Below are 18,604 nucleotides of genomic sequence, written 5' to 3'. Positions count from 1 at the left end.
GTCAAAAAGAATAATGTAATGACAAATATTGTAATTTTTTCCAATATGCTAGGGCATACTTGTCATTTGAAAATTTCATTAAATGGGCACTGTTCGATATGCTTTGAAGAAAAAAAACATTTTTTTAGAAGCATAGTGGACCCTCCTTCTGCTTTTTTATGTTTTTCTACTTTCATTAATAGCATTTAAAAAAAAAAATTGTTTTACCAAACACATTTGATATTTCAAATTTTTTTTAATAAGCTGCTTTTTCTAGAAGCACCACAATCTCAAACAACCCTAACACAATTGTGTTGCCTTAATTTTTTAGCATAAATAAGTAAAAATTGGGGAAGATCCTACTTGTCACGCCCTGATCCCGACATACATCCAAGATCGACACGTGACACCACCAAATACCCGTATCTCAAACATACCCCACCTCCGGAATATAACAAATCACAACTCGAGAATCGATTCACATAGCAAATTTTCGTATACTTTATGGATGCATCTAACCTCCTCGTTAGACTGCCTACGTACCCTCAATAGGAATCAAGTCATTCATAGTTCATCTTTGCTATAACTCGACATATAACACAGTCTGTTCAAGCCAAAATGCATAACATTCCTCAATCAAACATTTGGACTTGACAAGCATGAATTATTCGATTCAAACTACATAACAACCCGCATGACAATCAATGTTTCTATTTCATCCATCATATAAATCATTATATTTCAACATAAAATCGCTATTCATATCATGTAATATATCAAAAAATCAACAAAGCATAATGGTATCCTCTAGTCGCATGGATCACTGATCTAGTCATATTAATAACAATTATATTCAACGTCCTTCCACAATCATCTCAAGTAACCCATTCCATGATATCAAGGAGGCATGATATTAACATTTAATTATGTTAATCAATCAATCAGATCATACCTCAATGCACAAAATTAATAAAGGACTTCTACATTATTCCTTGCCTGGATTTCAAGTAATAACTTGATAATTCTAATTTATATTCACAAGATCTATTGTGGGTAATTCTCATTCACTCGAATCCAGGGTACAAGTCTAACTTATGGAAATGAGCAAGAGTAGGGATTCTGGACCACTCAAGGGAATCCAACCACATCAGGTTCCAGATCACTTTACAGAACCAAAATTATCAATCAGTTTCTCGCATGTAAAATTAGTGTCATCGATCACAATCTATAAACATCAAGTATAGAATCATGTTTTATGATATTATAATCAAGTCGCTGACAACTTCGAAGGAGTCACCCAGACATCCAATGACTTTTCTAATTCAAAGCACAAGATTCTCAAAATCCATCATTCATATGTACATTAAAAACTAGGGTTAGAAGGACGCAGTTCAGCCGAAGCATACATCCTTGAAGCTATCTCAATCCAAACTCAATGAAACTCGAGGTGGAAACGATCCCGAACCATCACTCAATGGAATCGCGGAGTAAGAGGGATTTCGGACCATCTCTCAACGGAATCCGAGTGGATACGATTCCGAACCATCACTCAACGGAATCACGGAGTAGGAGGGATTCCGGACCATCTCTCAATAGAATCCAAACTAAATTATGATCGCCTATCGAAATATACCAAGTACAACTAACCATCAACATCTCTAAAATGCGTATGGTCCCCTATCGTGGATATACCAAGCATAACCACAGGCATAATCTCATCATGCAGGTAGTGATAGCCTATCGCGGATATACCAAGCATGATCACTCCTGAATACATATGGTCCCCTATCGCAGATATACCAAGCAGAACCATATGCATAATATAATAACATAGGCAGTGATCACCCATCGCGGATATACCAAACATGATCACCCCTAGCAGGCCGCCATCGCGGTTATACCAAGTAGGACTGTATTCTGTAGCTCTAGATAGTGATCACCCATCGCGGATATACCAAGCACGATCACTCCTAGAATGCGTATGGTCCCCTATCTCGGATATACCAAGCAGGACCATCCATGTACCTCTGTTACATGGTGCAGTCAATTTTGACACATAATTCAACCCCTATAAGTTTCAACGTAGTCACCTACACCATCAACTTCTCATGGCCACCAACTAATATGTCACACAAGCATATAAGTTCTATAAATACAACCAATAAGATTTTAGGATCACATTGTCATAACAACAATCATACACATCATACTAATGATACATATCTAACCACTTTTTATATACGTTTCCTAGCTACAGTCGATTCACAATTAATAAACATAGATTGATGCTAAAAATAAAAATAAAAATTCAATAGAAAACACATTTAATAAACAAGTATAACTCAATATGGTGCCACTAATACATATATTGAGACACACGTCAACTGGGAACGACACGTCATCATGATGAGCCAACTAAGCTCCATCAAGCCTCAACAAAAAAACTAGAGGAAAACGACACTCTAGAGTAGAGCACATTGACAAGAACGTCAACCGTCGATAAGGTAGGTCCATTAAGGTCAACAATCTAAGGTTATTCAATCCAGAAGATCCACCCATCGGATTTCCAATCCGAAAGTTCTCAAAGGTCCAACAACTAATAACTATGGTGCTCACAAAATTGTACAACGATCCAACGATCGGATTGTCATCAATCACACAAACAAGTGGTGGTCCAATTTGATCACCACACCAAACAATTGAATTTTAGGAAACTGAGCTAGACATAGGTTCATAGGGTCACTAGAAGGTATTTGGTACTTAGACAACACTCGTGAACGGTCCCACGCACCACCACACGCGATGGTAGTTATGGTGAAGGGTTTCAAAACCCAAATTTTCAACCTTAACCAAAAAGGCTCAAATTTACGTGGTAACTAGAGATCAACAAGGGAAACATTATTCACAACTAGGCCAACGACAAATTATAACCGGAAACCATCCAAATTCATCGGAGAAAACCGGGTTTCTAGGGTTCTAAACACCCAAATCTAAAACGAATACGAAAGCACAAACCAAGTATACCAACTTGAAGATTATGAAGAATAGATGAAGTTTAATACCTCACTTGAAAGAAATGGTTGCCAAAATCACCGAAAAAATGACAAAATCGCCAGAAACGCACTGAACTTTACTGCCTTGAACTGGAAAAATGGATAAGAATATGGGAAATCTAACACTACAGAGATGTAGGGCTCGCCAAGAGATTTCCATGGACACCAAGATCACCCAAAACGGAGATCGGATGAAGGAGATACAAGCAAGTCAAATTTGTGGGTTAATGGGTCCAATTCACCCCCAAAACGGGTTAGCAGCAACCCATCTCCCTTTCTCCCCTCTTTTTTTTTTCTTCAGAAACCTTCGCCTTTTTAATCTAACTTAACCCTTAACCCACATGTGAGAATTAAATAATTCCCACAATCTATAGTTCACAACTTCAAACGTCTGTAACTATACCGTTATAAATCGGACTCGCAAACGATTTTTGCCTATGTGTTCGTGGGTTCGAGATCTATTTAAAAACACTAGTTAAAACTTCGAAAAGTCAATGAAAGATAAAGATTGATACGAAAATTCAAACCCGATAACTATTCGATTTAATTCCCAAAATTTACGGAATTAAAATTAAGTAATAAAAATGACGTAAACATGAAATACGAACTTAAATTACGAGATACATAATGAATAGTGAAATTCTGGGGACGGGATTTCACACTACTACTTTTACCATAAGGCCAACTTAAACGGTTGGAGTTAAAACTTAAACTTTTAGACAATAAAATTTAAGTTCTATTTCAGAAACAGCCATTTCCTCTTACGATTTTGGCTTAAAATTTTAGCCTGAGATTATTAAAAGATGATTTATTTTAGTTTTAGTTTTAGTGACACTTTTAAAAATAAAATTTATGTAGATTAACGACAAGGAGCACCTCAATATACCATCGTGCACAGTAATGGTAGTCCTTATTACACCTAAGGTCAACTTCGATTCACCAAACCAAGGTTCATCTCGTGTAGTGATTGTGGACTTATAGAAGGATATTGACTAGACATGTATCAGACTCGACTCAACCTTTCGTAGCATGCATTCTCATCTGTGTCGTAATTGGATTCAATAAGCTACGTGCCCAGTGCACCCTTGAGTCCCCCAAACTAACTTACTCGTGGCAACCTTCCGACCGCCCAACGACCTATAACCTAAAATATTTAAATTCCGATAAATAATGAAAAATCACTAAACTTACCTCATTCTGACACATATGCACCGCATGAAAGAACATGGAAAACCACACAATGTAACCCCCCCTTCTTAAACACAAATACATGGGTGGATGGAAAGAAAAAAAAAACGAAAAATTGTATGTCAAAAGTGAATTTTTGTAGATGTTTTAACAAATACTTAGGTATTTATAGAGTTTTTTGGTGAATTTTGATTTAAATAAAAATTTTAAATTATTTTAGATGTTGCATTTAATGTATTTATAAGCCTCATTTTCTGGGGCTAAATTTGGCCCAAAAATATGTTTTAACCCAAAGTTCATTTTTAGCCCAATGATTGGAGAAATTTTGGGGGTTTTAAAACTCAAATGTTGAGTTTTAACTCAACCATTGGATTGGTCTAAGAAATGGTAAAATAACAAAACACACAAAAAAATGTTATCTTTTTAATTTATATTTCGGGTTTTCATGTATGTCATACTTAACTTGTGAAATTATGTCCCCGGATTTCACTATTTGATTTTTGTAATTCGTATTTTCTTGATTTTATTTTTATATTCGTGAATTTTAGAGGTTTTGACTAGTTATTTAAGTTCGACTTTTCTTCACTAGCCATTAAAAATTCATAGACCCTTCGAGGTCATACTTAGTATTTTCAAATAAAACTTGATCCCATGAACGCGTACGCAAAAACTGTTCACGAAACATATTTTGAACGAAGGAAATATAAGCAAGCAAAGGAAGAAGCATTTTCGTCATTTGGACTTCTATATATAGAAGGCTCCATCAAAATGAAGCAACCTTACCATTTTTGGAAATTTTGACCCACAAGCTGGCTCATGAGTTGACCCGAATGCCTTCCTTGACTTGCGACTTTAACTTGTTTTCTGGGCAAATTTTCTAATGCCGATTCTGGCGAATTCCAACGATGACGAACTTACCCACTGCCACGAATCCGACTTAGCGCTGCCCCAACATCCTTTTTCACCCAAGAATCTTTTTGGTTGACCACTTGTCGCGGCAAAGCAACGCTCAGGTTTTTTTTCAAATTTTTTACGTCGGTGATCTCATATCTCTGTTCACCTCAACATGAATCACCACCGCCAGTTGACTCACTGTATCCCCAACTACAAAACCCAAGCTTCACATTGGACGCTGAAGCTCCAATGAGTCCATGGAGAGGTACACAATTTTCTGATGATCCGACGACTTCTCGGTGAAATTCGATGACCTCAAGCCAGTTTTTAACTTTGACTTATGTATAGAAATTGTCTTAACTCTTTACAAGCTTCAATTTGATATATTATGGGTCGATTTCAGTATTGGTCGAATTCTGGGGAGTTGTGGTTGGCGGCTGTAACATGCAGCAGCGCATGGCCAAATGACCCTACCTTGTTTGCCTAAGCTAATTGTGATGTCGTGAATCCGTTTTTATGTCCGTTTGATGAGATTCGATCATTTGAACTTAGTTTTGTAAATGATTTTCTCTTGACCTTTGTAGAAGGGGAAGATACAATTGTTGGATCGTTATTGAAATTATAATATGTTGTTGTGAAAGTAATGTTATACCCTTAGGAACTCTTGGATTGAAAATCTGATGTGCGGATCTTCTAAATTGGATTGATTAGGATTGTTGACCTCAGCAGGGACCACTTTGATTGAGGGTTGACTTTTGGTCAACATGTCCCAAATCATTCATGAATGTTGTGGCTTGTATGATCTAGAATTACATAATTTATTGAGTTCTAAGATGAAACTTGGGTTTTGTTCTAGGCGTTGATCGTGTATAAGTGTTTCTATCCTTGTGCTAGGGTGCTATAGCGCGAACTCTAGGTGAGTGACTTTAATATATGTGGTATAATAGTACTCATGAAATTCTCATGGTAGGATACTTAGGGTATGTTTGTTTGAGCTCGCTAGCTTTCATTGGCTCGGACTAGACTGGACTGAATGTCACTGTAATCCCGTATTTGTTGCACACACGAACTAGCGTTAATGAGACTCGCCTACACTAACCCTGACTAAACGATTCGTTAAAGGGGCTTAGCGAGGCCCTCTGAAATCGGGTGGACTGCTAAGACCACCCATGTCTACTTCGCCTCTCCTCTGTTCACCTCTCCTCACTTTGCCCATCCCATCTACTTCTTCCTCACTTCCACAACCATTTTCAAACCCATATCCCGCAAAATTCAAAAAAAAAAAATATATGCAGTCGTTCCATTTTTCAAATCCAGATCCAACCCACAAAATAGAACCCAAAAACCTATCAAACACAAACACACACAAATATGCAGTGGGTATAAGCTTAAATCAACGATGGGATTGACTCAAGGCAAACTGAACCCAGAAAATATGAAACTCCCTGATTGCAAACCTTCTCCATCTCCCACATTCAAGCCAATCACACATGCACCACAACCCCAACTCCTAAATTTTCACTTTATTTCTTGCTCTGTGGTTTGATTTTGAAAATTTGCAGTAGATTATGAAGTTGTGAGAGGAAGTGAAGAGGGAGAGAGAGAGGAAGATAGAGAGTTGGACAGGATAAGGAAAAGGGAAGAGACATGGGAGAAAAAGAGGGAAATAGTTTGACCAAAAATTAGGGAGATTCTAGAAAACGAAAAAAAAAAAAAAGTGAATTAATTTTTATTATTTTTATTATCCTGTTTTTTAGTCTGACACTGCACCAAACACTTCACTAAGTTAGTCTAGCTTAATCTAGTCTAAACCAATCCGGCTTAGTCTAGTATAGGCCAGTTGAGTTCGAGATAGTCCGGTGCAACAAACGCATCCTTAGTAGATATGGCATGGATTTACAAAATGTGTTTTCTACTAAATTGTTGCTTTTAAATTCAGTCATCGATCTATATTATGAAATGTGTTTTGATATGCATATTTGAAATGATTGTGAAACAAGAAGGCTAGTATAGCACTGGTAACACAATGTTATGAGAGATGTGACATCGAACTTGTATCCTGTGGATCCCATTGAATTGGTCTAGAATCCTATTTATATTTGGTTCCATTGAGTTGGTCTGGAAATAGATTCCTAGAATTCTATTTGGTTTCATTGCGTTGGACTAGAACCTTATAACATCTGGATTTCATTGATTTGGTCTAGAATCTCACTTTCGATTCAGTTCTGTTGAACCCTATATTCCTTTAGATTCCATTGAGTTAGTCTAGAATCTCACTTCCTATTCAGTTTCATTAAGTTGGTCCAGGACCCTGTATTCTATTAGATTCCATTAAGTCGGTCGGGAATCCCACTTCCTATTCGCTTTTGTTGAGTTAGTCCACCCTATGTCTTATGGATTCCATTGAGTTGGTATGGAATTGCATCTCCTAGTTCCATTGAGTTGGTCTGGAACTAGATCCCTATAATCGTCAGGTTCCCTTGAGTTAGACTAGAATGAGGAATCATAGGAATTACAAGTTTCGGCCAAATTGTGTCACTCTATTTCTAGTTTTCAGCGTATTTATGAACTAGAGATTTAAGGACCTTTGCGAATCAATTTAGAAAAGTTGATGGATGTCTGTGTGATTCCTTTGGAACTCAGCGAGTTTTGGTTATAATTTTATAAAGTATGATGTATGAATGATGTTTCTAAACTCAGAGTTGCATACGTTGAATTTTTGCTATCACATATGTTGAATTATTGTCAAGCACACGAGCTTCGCAGCTTATATGGAATTTTCTTTGCCCAGTGTACCTTCCCACAATGTAGATGACGATTATGCAGGTGACAAGGTTTAGTAGGCACAAGGTGTTTTTTGGGTAGCAGTGCATAGATCAGGGTGCTTGAAGTGACTAGGTTATACTTGTACCTTTCTTTGCATCTCTTTTGGATTATCATTTTTTGAGCCTATGGGCATGGTACCCTAATGATGGTTATGTGCATTTTGTTGTATAGTTGTTAAATATATTTGTAGGAGAGGCCCCATTAACATATTTTTCTTTGTTTCAGTTGTAGTATTCCTTTGTATCTTGTTCGTTTTCCTCGCACTCTACATTATAGTGTCTCATGTTGATCCTGAACATATCTCGGAATCAGGTGTGACACAACTCACTCACGTGATGCAACTCTCTTAGGCATACGATTATATAATCAGCATAATATGATTTGAAACGTAGATGCTCACCACTTTCCTAAGAATGACGAGGAGATGTTGAATCAAATGATGAAGTGGATGATGAATGGGTAACACAAAAGTGCTTCTATTAATGTAGTGTTTGATTGTTTTTTGTTTTGTTTTTGGAATTAAGTCATGGTGTGTTTTTATTTACTTTAAGTTGTTTTTTACTAATGTAAAGGTGGTGTGGTTAAATTTACTTTAATTAATAATATTATTTTGACCTTTGAATTTAAATGTGAGTCGCTGGATCTTTTTTTTACTGCTAAAATTGATTAACATAGGTTTGAGCCACCAGATTTAAAAATAAAAGAATCGTTGAAAAAATCATTCAAAATTGATCGTTCGGGCAAGGGTAAAAAAATCTACCCTACACAATAAAAACATGTTGGAAACTAATGGGGTAAGGCGCACCATATTGGATCATAACCTAGGAATGCGCTCTAGCCATTGGATCCTAACGGCACAACAATCCCATCCGTAGAAAGGCTATTGCTGGTGCACTCGCCCGTAGACGATCATTTTGCCTTGCGTAGGGTTTGCCTTTCCCCCTCATCACGTGCTATAGCAACAAGCTGGGTCTATGCCGCCAATTGCTTTTCTTATCCATCGGTGGTGGGTTGCAGTCTCAGATTCCTATCCCAAACCCAAAATCCCAAAATTTTGACTCTATCCATCAGGGGTGGGTTGCAGTCCCAAATTCCCATCCCCAAACCAAAATCCCAAAATTTTGACTCTAAAATACACCATTTGGAGAGATATTGGGCCAAATTTGGATTTTTTTTTTTGTTTCCCACTACCTAGACCTGTAAACGAGTCGGGTCAACCCAACCCGTTAAGTTAACAGGTCATCCGAACCTAACCCGTTAAGCTAAAGGGCCACCCGAACCCGAACCCAACCTGTTAAGCTAACGGGTCACTCGTTTCACCTGTTAACACCCGTTAATAGTTATTAGACTATCTCCAATGGTTGGGCTAAAAGCCAAATATTTTAGTTCGGAAAATTTAGCTTTTAGCCCAGAAACAACTTTTCTACTCCAACCGTTCTAGCCTAAAATTTTAGCCCGAGATTATTGAAGAATGAACTTAAACTATTTTTGTGGATAAATTAGGCTATTTTAGCCCGGGATTATTAAATATGTAGACTATCGTAAATTAATTTTATGAACATTTTAATATAAAAAAATTTAAATTCCGATAAATATTGAAAAATTTAAATTCCGATTTATGGACTAAATTTTGGAGGAAATCTGGCATTGGTTTAGCATTTAGCATTTAGTCCAAATTTTCCCCTTGGTTGGATTGTGTTTGGGGGGATAATTTGGCTTTTAACCCACCATTGGAGTTGGTCTTATTATTATTATTTTTTGTATAGAGTTTATATTTTGTTATTAAGATTTTACTGAAATTACTAAAACATCCTTAACTAACGGGTGCTAACGGATTGACCCAAAGTGTCCTGTTATTTAACGGATTCACCCGTTAATGACATGACTCGTTAAGCACCTACTCAAATACTAATATTAACATATCAGATCGGATTAGATTAACGAGTCGGGTTCAAAATGTCAGGTCTACAAGTACCCCTTGGAGACAACATAAGGTTTCTGGTGAAAGAAGACGAATGTGCAAAGCGTTTGGGTGTACTCTAACCTTTTACTCTTATTTGTGGAGCATGTGCTCGGCACATGATAACCTTAACAAAAAAATGGATGGAAAATTTAGAAATCTATCGTCAAATTGATAATCAGCTATTAAAAAAATAATAATTTAAATTTAATTAAATAAAGGTTTAGGTAAATTGACAGCAAATTACAAATTGAAGACGGAAATTGGCAAAACACCTCTCTATTATTATTTTCTCCTTCAGCGATGTGAAAGGTGAAGGTAGTCTTGTCCCCCCCCCCCCTCTCTCTCTCTCTCCAGCTTTCTCTCTCCAAACAACTCTCTCGCGCTCTGAAATCCTCTCACTATTACTCTCTCTCTAAACATCCCGATTGAAGGGAGAACAAGGCAGAGAAGATCAAACCCCCAAATTCCAGTCAATCTCTCGCTCTACATCTCTTTTCATTTGGATCCCCGTAGCTCCTCCGTGCAAGAATACCTTAGTTTTTGGAAGATCTTAAAAAATATTAAAGAATGGAACCCTAGGCTCGTCGTCCCGTTCGATGCTTATTCCGGAGCCCTTTCATCCAAATTTTGAGGATTTTTTGATGATTTTTTGTTGAAATTTACACGGTATTCGAGTTTTGATTTGCAGAAAAAGGTTGACATACTTGTATTTGTGTATGTATATGTGTGTGCTTTGGTGTTTGGATAGGACAAATTTTGTTAGGGAGAGTTTTGGGGGTGGGTTTTTGAAATATTTGGTGTTTTGGGTATTTTGTTGTAGATTGAGCGGGATGGATCAGAGAATGGATCTGCTTTGTTTTTAGGGTCTAGTGGGAAGTGGGTTAGATGTTTTTGCTGATTCTGTATTGCTGGGGAGTTGCGAAATTCGATTTCGGATATGGTAACAGGTGATGGGTGAGCTGGGGTTACTGATTTTCTTGCACTGAATTGTACAACTTCCTGTATCCAGTTGACTTTTCGGGTTAGAATCGGTGTACCAATTAGTGGAAGTTCTTGTGTTGGTTTGGATGTTGATGTGGTTTCTGGGCTTTGCCTTCTGAGCTTGGAGTAGTGACTATTGAATTGAAGAGTGGTTTTTTTTTAACTGTTGAGAGGTTACATTGATTAGGTCGTAGTTCGGATATACTATTTGCATCGACGGGCAGAATGAGCTTAGAGAATGAAGAACCACACTTCCCATATCAGCCTACTGAAACGAATCACGAAAAGCAAAAGTAAAAGATTTGTTTTTGGCATTTTTTATTTTACTTGTAGATGTAGTTTCTGTTGTATATATATTCGTGCATATTTCATTGCTTTGCTATTGGTGAACTATAACAAATTTTTTCTCCGGTGATCCAGGAAGTCGAAAATATCATATAGGAGAGAATTCCTACTGTCGTTTAGTGAATTAGATTCTTGCAAGAAACTACCAAGTGGGTTCGACCAGTCAATAATAAGGTTAGATGCCTATTTTGAATGGTCTGATTGCTGTATCTATAGCTTCTGTTTCTGAAGGTAGTTTTGTTCTTTAGATGCCTGATTTAGCTGGTTGTTTGACTCATCTACCATGTTAGGCCTTGTTCATTATGTTTGATATTTTCATGTTTCCCTTTTCAAATCAGTGAATTCGAGGATGCTTTCAAAGATCGACAGAGAACTAGTGGTTTGTCAGCTTATAGTTTCAGGCGAAACGAGTATGGTTCATCTCCACCTACTAGAGGGGATGTAGCTGGTTATTCGCGGCCAATCCATGGAAGGTGGGAAGGTCGTTCAACTGGACGGAGTGACAGGGATAGTGACTCGCAATCTGATAGGGATTCTGGTGCGGTTTTGTTAATCTGTTGATATGCTTTTCTCTGTAGAACTGCAAATGTAGTTGAATATGCATGTTTCAGAAAAAAGTTCCACATGATTGTTAGTTCCTTGTGGTAGAGGTTGGCAGCGTTCTTTATAGGGATTTCAGTAGTCTTCCATAAGTAAGTGCTAAACAGGACTGTTGCCCTGCATCTTCATTACATTTTTTGATATGCAGTCATTTGACAGAAGAAACTTATGAATTTTTTAGCCTTTACCCAGACCTCTACCTACCCTCTCATCGTTGACCAAGCAATGCAAATTACATTTCAATTTTCCAAAGGACTGGGCTAAAGATTGATTATGCTTTACATTCGCAGGAGGAAAAGATATATTTTCGGGGTTATGTGAAAGTACTTAGGGCTTGTGAGGGATGTCCAGATTATGCTTTTACGGATGTCTGGATTATTCATTAATGGATGTCCAAATTACGCTGTTTAGGAGAGCCATTGGAGTTTAGATCTGAGACAAATACTTTGTGGAGAAGCTGATATTTGTTGTGAGGAGATTGAAGGATCGACTATTAAAAACATTGATTAGCATATAGAATTGGTGACTGGTGCCCTTGGGGTGATTGCTAAAATCCTACCATTGTTCATTTTCTGGCTTGAAACTATTAAGAAATTAATTTCTGATTGAAATACTTTTTTTCCTCATTCTGTGTTAGGGTCATTTCTGTGGCAATATCATCTTACATTCCACCCTGCTATACTGTTTCTCTAGATAAATTAATCTCTGAAGTTTGTACTTTCTGTCCGGTTGAATTACTGTATCACTATCAGATTCCGGAAGTCATTTTGGGAACCAGTCTCGGCGGCCATTGCAGGTTCCTGAGCATGATGGCCTACTCGGAAGTGGCTCCTTTCCTAGACCAGCTGGGTTTACTGGAGGGATATCAGCACCAAAAGTTCGATCTAACGAACCGTACCAGTTGAATAGAACCAATGAGCCATATCACCCTCCCCGTCCTTACAAGGTATACCTTGTGCTTATTTGTGGCGTTGACATGTCTGGTAAACAATTATCCGAAGCTTATTCGTGGATTTAAGTATCCACGACTTTTAAAATGGAGCAGCATAAGTTTATTTCTTGTTTTCTTTTTGATAAGATATTTTTCTCTATCTCAAAGAATAGTATAATGTGAATCTAAAGCATTCCAATTATCTCTTTCCTCTTATCCTGTAATTTGTAGGCAGCACCTCACTCGCGGAGGGATACTGACTTGTTTAATGATGAAACGTTTGGTTCATCTGAGTTGACAAGTGAGGAAAGAGCAGAAGAGGAAAGAAAGAGAAGAGGTACTGGATGAAATGTTTTTTACTTTTTTTCTTCTATCCTTTATTTGTCTTTCATATGTATCTAGTTTGGGCCAGTATATTTCTGCTCAGTTAAATCCAAGTTTGAAAGTTGATGGATTTCCTCCCAGCTTCATTTGAATTAATGAGGAAAGAACAGCACAAAGCACTTCAAGAGCAGAAGCTGAAGCCAGAGAAGAATAAAGGTGAATTTGACTTTGCTACGCTGGTGGATGATTCCAAAGATGAGAGGAGACATAGAAGCAGTGAAGTAGAGGAGCCTCTCATACCACCAGCTGCAAATCCTGATTCTGAAAAATCTAGTTTTCTTTTGCAAACTGCTGCACCCAGACCTCTGGTACCCCCAGGTTTTGCTACCACAGTTTTGGAAAGAAATCTTGGACCAAAATCCTTGAGCGATACCCGTGAAGTTGAGGTAACCATAGTTCATTTCACTAACCGTTGATGAAGATGCTGAATTCAAGGATTATAATGATTTGGATTCCTAATGTATTATATAGGTCATGTTATCTATTGAATCAAAATGATAAAAATCTTGAAGTGCTAAGAGGTTATATTGCGGAAGGCTGGTTTTTCATGTGAAGAAATTTGCATTCACTTGTTTGTGATGCTGGGTTAATATTTACAACATTTTTCAATGTTGTGTGATTTGATTTTTCTGATCTCTGCAACAGATAGTTTACACTGCCGCTAAAATACCATGTAGTAGTGCCAACCCAAGCTTGAACCTTCCTATTTCTCATGCTCTATCAATTGCGTTCTGCTATTAATTGAATACATCTTTTCCTTCTTTTTGATAGGTTGGGAATTCTGGACTTGAGGAAAATATCTTGCGTGCCAAAACTAAACCTGTTTTAAATGGGACTTCTGATAACCAAGTGGAGAAACAATCAACTGAACAAATGTTCTTGAGCAAGCAACAACATGGAAGTGCAAGTACTGATGTCCCAGTTGATAGCATGGGTGAGAAGAATCAAAATTTGTCACCACCTCAAGGTGCCTTGAACAAGATAATTGGCATTGAGAGTCAACTCTATAACATAGCTAATACATCTCAACCTGTAGAAGTCTCCAGAAATAGTGAAGTAATTGACCTTAATGCTGAAAAGGTGATGAGGACTAAGATTGTTGGTGAATCCAATCAAGGTCCTCCTGCGTCAATACTGGAAAAGCTTTTTACCAATGCTGTAGCATTAAATGGAGTTGGCTCCTCTAATACCACTGAGGTAACTGGTGTCCAATGTCATTCTTTTACTACATAGATTTTCGATAAATTCTTGCAAAGATTATTACTCAGGACAGTAAGGTTCCCCAGGATCTTGATTCGTTCTAATTTTTATAACCATAAAGTCATACAGTGAATGGATTCCCTTCTATCTTTGCTTCTTTTATCTGTGCCTGCATATGCCATGCTATTACTATACTGAGACCTTCTGCCGATAGGGTCTGTTAAAATTATATTTTAGCAAAATAAGTTTTACATGTTGGTGTTCTATCTAATGGCCCAATGTCAGTGTGAAAACAAATTTCTTTGATTCAGCTTTAATCTGAAGCATCCATCTGCATATTTCCCCTTAAAATCAATTTTAACTGCAATTCATGGTTTATATGTTTCAAATGTTTGTGTTTTTCTTCTCATTTAAATGAAAAACAAAGTCATTAGTTTGAATTATGATTCTTATGTATTTCTTTTGTGCTTTTATAGCATCAAGATAGTAAAGATGATGAGACACGGAGCTCTGACACTGCCCATTCTTCCAAGTTTGCTCATTGGTTTCATGAAGAAGGTCTGCTGCTGTTGATATCTTGGAGTTAAAAGTGCTTTCCAACTTAAATTGTTTATGCTTGGAACTGGAAATTACATTTAAGTTCTAATTGGTTCTATCTTACTGCAGAAAGGAAACCCAGTGATGATTTCTCATCCGGAAGGCAAAATGACTTACTTTCATTGATCGTTAGTGGTGAAAAAGGTGGATCCGGCATTACTGCTGGGAAGATACGTGATCACAGGTTTCCTAGTTTTTCTTCTCAAAACTCTGAACCTGCGGACAGGGTTATGAATTCAGATGTATCTCCTACAGTTGGTAGCTCTGAACAATTGTCCAAAAGTAATAAACCAGAGGCAGTTTCGACAGTCCTTACATGTGAAGACCTTGAACAATCGATTCTGTCTGGAATTAGTGAAAATGGTCCGACCTTGCTGCCCCCTGTTCAAAAGTGGAGTCCTCATGGGGCTGGTGGAAAGCCTGAGCAGCTGAAAGCTAATGTTGATAATAATGCATCCCAGCACCTACTTTCACTGTTGCAGAAGGGAACAGGCTTGAAAGATATGGAACCATCCTATAATCAAGAAACAATGTATTTTGAAAAATTACACGACACTGAAGGAGCGACTATTGGCACTGCAGTCCGCATTTCAAAAAATGAAATTTCTGAAAATGTTTCTGATGCAGGGAAGAACATGACTCTTGAAACGCTGTTTGGAACTGCTTTTATGAAAGAGTTACAAACAGTTGGAGCACCGGTTTCTGTTAAGAGGGCCCCAATTGGATCTGCAAGAGTAGATCCTATGGAGCCTCACAGTGTGCCTTTTCCTGTGACAGATAACAGTCTAATTCCTCCTGCAATTCAAATTGGACACAACTCAACCAGTCATAGTAGTAGTGACTTGACAGCAAATCGGAGGAAGCAAACAAAATCAGATATGATCGAAGAGCAGTGGCTAGGTCTCAATAATCCTCATATTGAACTAGGTTCATCATCATCACAGGTTGGAACCGACTTGGGTTCTAAGATTGGGGTCTTTGAGGGGCATCCTGATTTTCGACTTCCTGAGGAGGATGGCTTGATTGCAGCCAGCGAACCGTTGAACATCCAAAATTTTATGTCTTCTGGGAATCAAGTGAAAAGCAAATTGTTCTCCTCCCAGAACACACGGGTTGACATTGTTGAAAAGTTGGCAGCTATGAATTCTGCTTTTAAAGATGAAAGAAGCATGGGAAGCCAAGAAGTTCCTCCTTTTCTTCGTGGTCGTGGTCCTTATGATATAAGAGAACCTGATAATCCATATCAGAACCTTAATGTACAACCACCTTCTCAACAGCTCCATCATCCTCAATTGAATCATGTGGGTCCCCCGTTCCACCCATTAGACTCTCATCCTGGCAACATCAACTCTCAAATGAGTTTTTTGGGGCCAAAAGGCATTATGCGAAGTGATCCGCCTCCAAATCATCAATTTCATGCAAATATGCTTCGTCCACCTTTTCATCATTCTAACACTGGGCAATCTGGGTTTGATGCTCACACCCATCACCCTATGATGCAACAGATGCGTATGCAAGGCAACTTTCCTCCGCCTCACCTGCTACAAGGATTATCCAGTTCTCCGCCCCAGCATCCTCATCCTAATCTGGGTGCAACTCTGCCTGCTCAACCAGTCAGTCAGGCTTTTATGCAAGAATTGAACCCAATGCAAGGTTTCCCCTTTGGTCCCCAGAATCCCAACTTTGGTGGTCATGGAATGCCATCGCCTGGTAAGGCACTTCTCATTGCATCTTTTGTTAGTGCCCTTGGTTGATTTCATTGTGTCTTGCCTGATATTCTGTTTTTAATGCGTTCACGTAGTGGCTTGTGCAACTTTTGCTTGTATTTTCCTTAGAAATTACTCTTGAGTGATTAAATCTCCCAAAGTCGCCGGCAACAATTGTAGCTCTTTGATGTTCCACTTTCTTCAACTTCCAAAAATTGCTTGATTATTTTTTCTTGTTTTCGTTTCTTTTTAGTTCCAACATTGAGTCAAAATCTTCTACCCCTCGTAAACATTGGCTGAACTATAAATGGTATATTGTGATGTTGGAAATTTCATGAAGTACACTGACTTCCTTTGAATTCAGCTCCTGACGCTGCCGGTGGAAGCAACCACCATCCAGAGGCGCTCCAAAGGCTTATCGAGATGGAACTACGGTCAAACCCAAAACAGATTCATCAGTTTCCTGCTAGCGGACACACTCAAGGGGCTCACGGACACGAACTTGACATGGGTTTCGGGTATAGATAGGCCACTCGGATGTCTTGAAACTTGTGTATATTCAATGTACTCAGATTTCAGAGTCCTCTTGAATGGTATGTGCAACTCAAGGAATGGGCGATGTGTTTAATATTTTGCTTCTTTGAAATGGGATGTGTTGAGGGCAGGTGGTGTAATTAATATTTTGTTTCTCATATTCTTATTTGATTTCCGAAAGCCACAAGGAAGAGCGTAAGGGTGTTTTATGCCACTATTTCAACACGAATTGAATAAAGAAAATAAATGGATTTCTAGGGAGAGGCTAAATTGTTCGTAGATTGTAGAAGTGCTTTATGAAAAAGCAACTTCAAGAAGCACTTAAATTTTGGGTTAACGAATGCTAGTTACTGAAGCAGTCCCGAACCTCCAAATGTACATCTTTCTCGTTGATGATATGAAAATTCAGCTGCCCAAACATAATAGCAATATCTATAACTTACGATTCCGTCTCCACACTAACGTTCATCTCGTCAGAAAACAAAATAGAACTCTTTTGAAAATACTTTGAAAATGACTAAAAGCACTTAGCAGAAGTGAATAAAAACACTTCAATGCTTCTTCCAAGAAGCATGGAAGCAGTTTAGGTGTTTTTTTCAGAATTCACTTCCATATTTACTAAGGATTAGTTTCAAAAACATTTTCATCAGAAGCGCTTTCAGCCATTTTAAAAGCACCTTCAAGCGAGCTTATAATCTAAATTCAGACCGGACTTAACTGGAGAAGACTTACGAACTTTCTGCAGAATGATTATCGTTTAAGACGGAGACGGGGAAACTACTTTACAGTAGCAGGTTTCCCTTTTTTTTTTTTTTTTTTTTTTTGGTAAACAGGTTTCCCTTGTTTGGCACCATTTTGAGGTCCTACTTTTATTTGAGTTATGTAAAACCGAAAAACAACAATTACAACGAAATAGAGTCCACAATCAACCTCGAAACTCAATACAAGACGGCCTCCGGAACAAACATTGGAGTTGACTGACTGTATCATTCCACATTCCTTCACGACGAAATTACAAGTATGGTCTGCACACAAAACTGGGTTTGGTCCACTCACAAGCTGTATGTATTCAAAACCGTGTATTCTACATATATACAAAGCCACTCTGCGCTATTAACTGTTAGCGAACTTGGTCGTTCAACACTCTGCCCTGAAATCCGTAGTTAAAACGCATTGGTCGGATATTCGCTGTAAATATTGAGGAGTTTAAAATTTCCATTTTACCTTCCATCTCTCAAGAAGATAGGATGGGATTCTCTGATTTGACAATGCGAGACAAGTTGAAATTGCCATTGGATTTAGTTTTGACTGAGCCGGCGCCATCCGATTCAATTAGCTTTCTCTGTGTAGATAAAGAGAACCGTTAGTTGCAAATACACCATATTATATAGTCGAAGCTAGAAAAGAGACCAATACTAGAGAG

At 38.0% G+C, this 18,604-nt stretch overlaps 2 protein-coding genes across 7 annotated transcripts in view; one reads left to right on the top strand and one right to left on the bottom strand.

The window, feature by feature from the left end:
- The first annotated feature begins 10,158 nt into the window (after window positions 1-10,158).
- On the top strand, window positions 10,159-17,368 carry LOC103439207 (uncharacterized). Its single transcript, XM_008377749.4, has 10 exons — window positions 10,159-11,177; window positions 11,305-11,403; window positions 11,568-11,767; window positions 12,582-12,775; window positions 12,992-13,097; window positions 13,226-13,530; window positions 13,916-14,341; window positions 14,821-14,902; window positions 15,011-16,651; window positions 17,012-17,368. Exons 1-10 carry the CDS (start codon window positions 11,110-11,112, stop codon window positions 17,173-17,175), a joined length of 3,285 nt encoding a protein of 1,094 aa, XP_008375971.3. The 5' UTR covers window positions 10,159-11,109; the 3' UTR covers window positions 17,176-17,368.
- A 535-nt stretch (window positions 17,369-17,903) lies between these two features.
- The window catches only part of LOC103410159 (protein REVEILLE 5-like), an 8,390-nt gene continuing 7,689 nt past the window's right edge, over window positions 17,904-18,604 (bottom strand). For 4 of the 6 annotated variants that reach the window (XR_011582517.1, XM_008377750.4, XM_008377751.4 and 1 more), the window contains exons 8-9: window positions 18,406-18,523; window positions 18,022-18,331 (exon numbers count right to left, since the gene is read on the bottom strand). Coding sequence is in view for 5 of the 6 variants with exons in the window: in XM_008377750.4 (XP_008375972.3) it covers window positions 18,416-18,523 (108 nt within the window). In the remaining variant the exon portion in view is untranslated. 6 annotated transcript variants of the gene reach the window in all.

The sequence above is a fragment of the Malus domestica genome, chromosome 07 (assembly GCF_042453785.1).
Source record: "Malus domestica chromosome 07, GDT2T_hap1".
NCBI lineage: Eukaryota > Viridiplantae > Streptophyta > Magnoliopsida > Rosales > Rosaceae > Malus > Malus domestica.
The sequence above is the reverse complement of the archived record's forward strand: the minus strand, read 5'-3'. Positions and strand labels throughout refer to the sequence as shown.